This window comes from Budorcas taxicolor, chromosome 21 (genome assembly GCF_023091745.1).
Source record: "Budorcas taxicolor isolate Tak-1 chromosome 21, Takin1.1, whole genome shotgun sequence".
Lineage (NCBI taxonomy): Eukaryota > Metazoa > Chordata > Mammalia > Artiodactyla > Bovidae > Budorcas > Budorcas taxicolor.
In genome coordinates, this window is record NC_068930.1 from 23,065,249 (window position 1) to 23,067,474 (window position 2,226).

The 2,226-nt window shown below is 52.6% G+C and overlaps 1 protein-coding gene across 1 annotated transcript; it reads right to left on the reverse strand.

Moving 5' to 3' along the window:
* Nucleotides 1-823: 823 nt before the first annotated feature.
* LOC128066603 (myeloid-associated differentiation marker-like) lies at nucleotides 824-1,754 on the reverse strand. Its single transcript, XM_052659656.1, has one exon. It carries the CDS (start codon nucleotides 1,688-1,690, stop codon nucleotides 824-826), a length of 867 nt encoding a protein of 288 aa, XP_052515616.1. The 5' UTR covers nucleotides 1,691-1,754.
* Between the last annotated feature and the right edge of the window lie 472 nt (nucleotides 1,755-2,226).

Consider the following 2,226-nt stretch of genomic DNA (forward strand, 5'->3'; position numbering starts at 1 on the left):
CCAACACTGCAGACAGCTATCTTCAAGACTCTGGGGTTCTTCACCAGCTCCTGCTTCAATTCCCCAGAGAGTAGTTGGGATGGGGAGACATTCAGCCTTTGTTTCCTTTAAGATGGCCTCTGCAGACAGTGGGTTTTCAGTAAGCTTAGAAAAATTCTGGAGCCAATGTCAGATGGGGCCAACCACCAGCTGGGGCCTAGGGACCAGGGTCTCTGCTTCAAGACTCCTCCCACTGGAAATTACTGACTTCCAGAGATTTTTTTTTTTTTTTAACTTAAATGGGAGACACACTGTACACAAAGAAAGAGGACCCAATGCCTAGCTACACACCCCCATTCCCAAACCCATCACACATATACAAGAGGGACAGACTTGCTTTGGCAACAAGGCCCCTCCGGAGGCCCAGGGTGTGAACAGCTGCACAGAGGGCTGTGTGCTGTGGAGTCAGCACCTTAGGAGGCAGGACGGGTGGTGGGCAGAGAAGGAAGGAGTCTCAGGTCCTGATGGATCAGAAGAAGGAAAATGGGTAGAGGTGGTCAGGACACAGGAGACGGGAAAACCAAGGATGACCAGAAAAGGAGCAAAAAGCATAAAATATAGAAAAGATAAGAGAGCTGCAGGAGTAAAAGGCAAAACAGGATGTGGGCAACCAAAGAAAACAGGAAGGAGATAGAGCAGAAGGTGGGAAGGAAATGGGAAAGGGAGTGAGATGAGTGCAGAAGGATGTGAGAAGGGAGAGAGGAGAGCCAGAAAGAGGACACCAGAGCTTGGTAATGAACTTGAGGTGAGACAAGGGAGGAATTGGGAGCCCTTGCGCAAAGCCTCAGCCTCTGTTAAAATTCAGGTGGGCAGAGAACACCAGGTCAGTCACATAAATCAGCAGGTTGATGGCTGTCAAACTAACCACAGCCAGTTGTTGGTCCCAGATGCACACAGAGGTGGGGACTCCACTGCTGCAGTTCACGTCACTGGACCGCTGGAGCGGCCTGCCCAACTCCTCGTTGAACTGGTAGAGCGGCCAGAGGAGCAGAGCAGTGGTGTAGAGGAGGACGGAGAGCAGGGTCAGCACAACCTGGAAAATGGAGAAGGGGATGGGCAGCCTGTTGTCGCATTTGCCCAGGTTCACCAGGATGGCCACGGATGACAAGACGAAGCAGATGGAGTACACGGCCACGCACCACTCCAGGGCCGGCTGGTGCAGGTACAGGGAGGTGTTGCTGAGGAAGACAAAGATGACACAGGCCACGATGGTCTCCAGCCCCTTAAGCAGGCCTGGCACGGTGGCCATATAGCCTGTGATCATGTTGGGCTGGGCCCTAGTCCAGGTCACGTCCATGGCATAAGCCACAAAGGCGATGCAGGAGAATGCAGTGGAGATGATGGGGCGGTCCCAGTCATGGCTGTTGGACAAGAACTGAATGTAGATGACGGGGTAGATGATGGAGGCCGAGAGGCAGAGGAGGGCGGAGTAGCAGTTGCAGGTGGTGAGAAAGTTGTCCCAGGAGAAGGGGAAGTGGCCCTCCAGCCCGCATAACTCAACTATGAGGATGAGGAGGGTCAGGACGAAGCAGAAGCACCAGATGAACATGGACCAGTTACCTATGGCCCCCTTCCAGGTGCCCACGCTGGCCCCCAGCGAGAAGGCCATGCAGGTGGAGAACAGCTGCAGCTGTCGCAGGCAGCAGCCCATAATGGTCGGGGAGCCCAGGGCCTCAGGACGATCATGTGGTAGTCGTTCTGGTCCTACTGGTCACCGGTATGGCAGAGGTCTTCGCTGAGGATCCACCCGAGAAAGGTCCAGCCCTGGAGGTGGATTAAGTCAGATGCCAGGAAAAGGCTCAGGGCCCTGTGATGGCTGAGGCTCAGGATCTGTGGAGTTGGACTCAATGGCTCAGACACTCGGGCAGAAGCACAGCACTCCCGAATGGTTCTCCTTCACCCATCCCCCTTGACCTTGTCACGAGACTTGTCTTATCCCAAAGCTCACAGCTGGGTTGGGTCTGGCATCAGATCATGAACATTTATTTCTTCACCTCTTTCTGCTGTATGCCATTATCTATGGAGACACAGGGTAGCCTGACCCTTATCTGCAACCCCAACCTTTCAAAGTTCTGAAAATTGGACAAGAATTTTTTTTTTTAATTGTTTGGTAACAAAATTTGAACTGAACAGACACAGACCATTTATGGTCTTTATTTCATGTAGTGTGAATGTTCAAAATTCAGT

What these genes read in the sequence shown, in the direction of transcription:
- LOC128066603 (XM_052659656.1), bottom strand. Translation starts at nt 1,690, where the DNA reads ATGGGCTGCTGCCTGCGACAGCTGCAGCTGTTCTCCACCTGCATGGCC.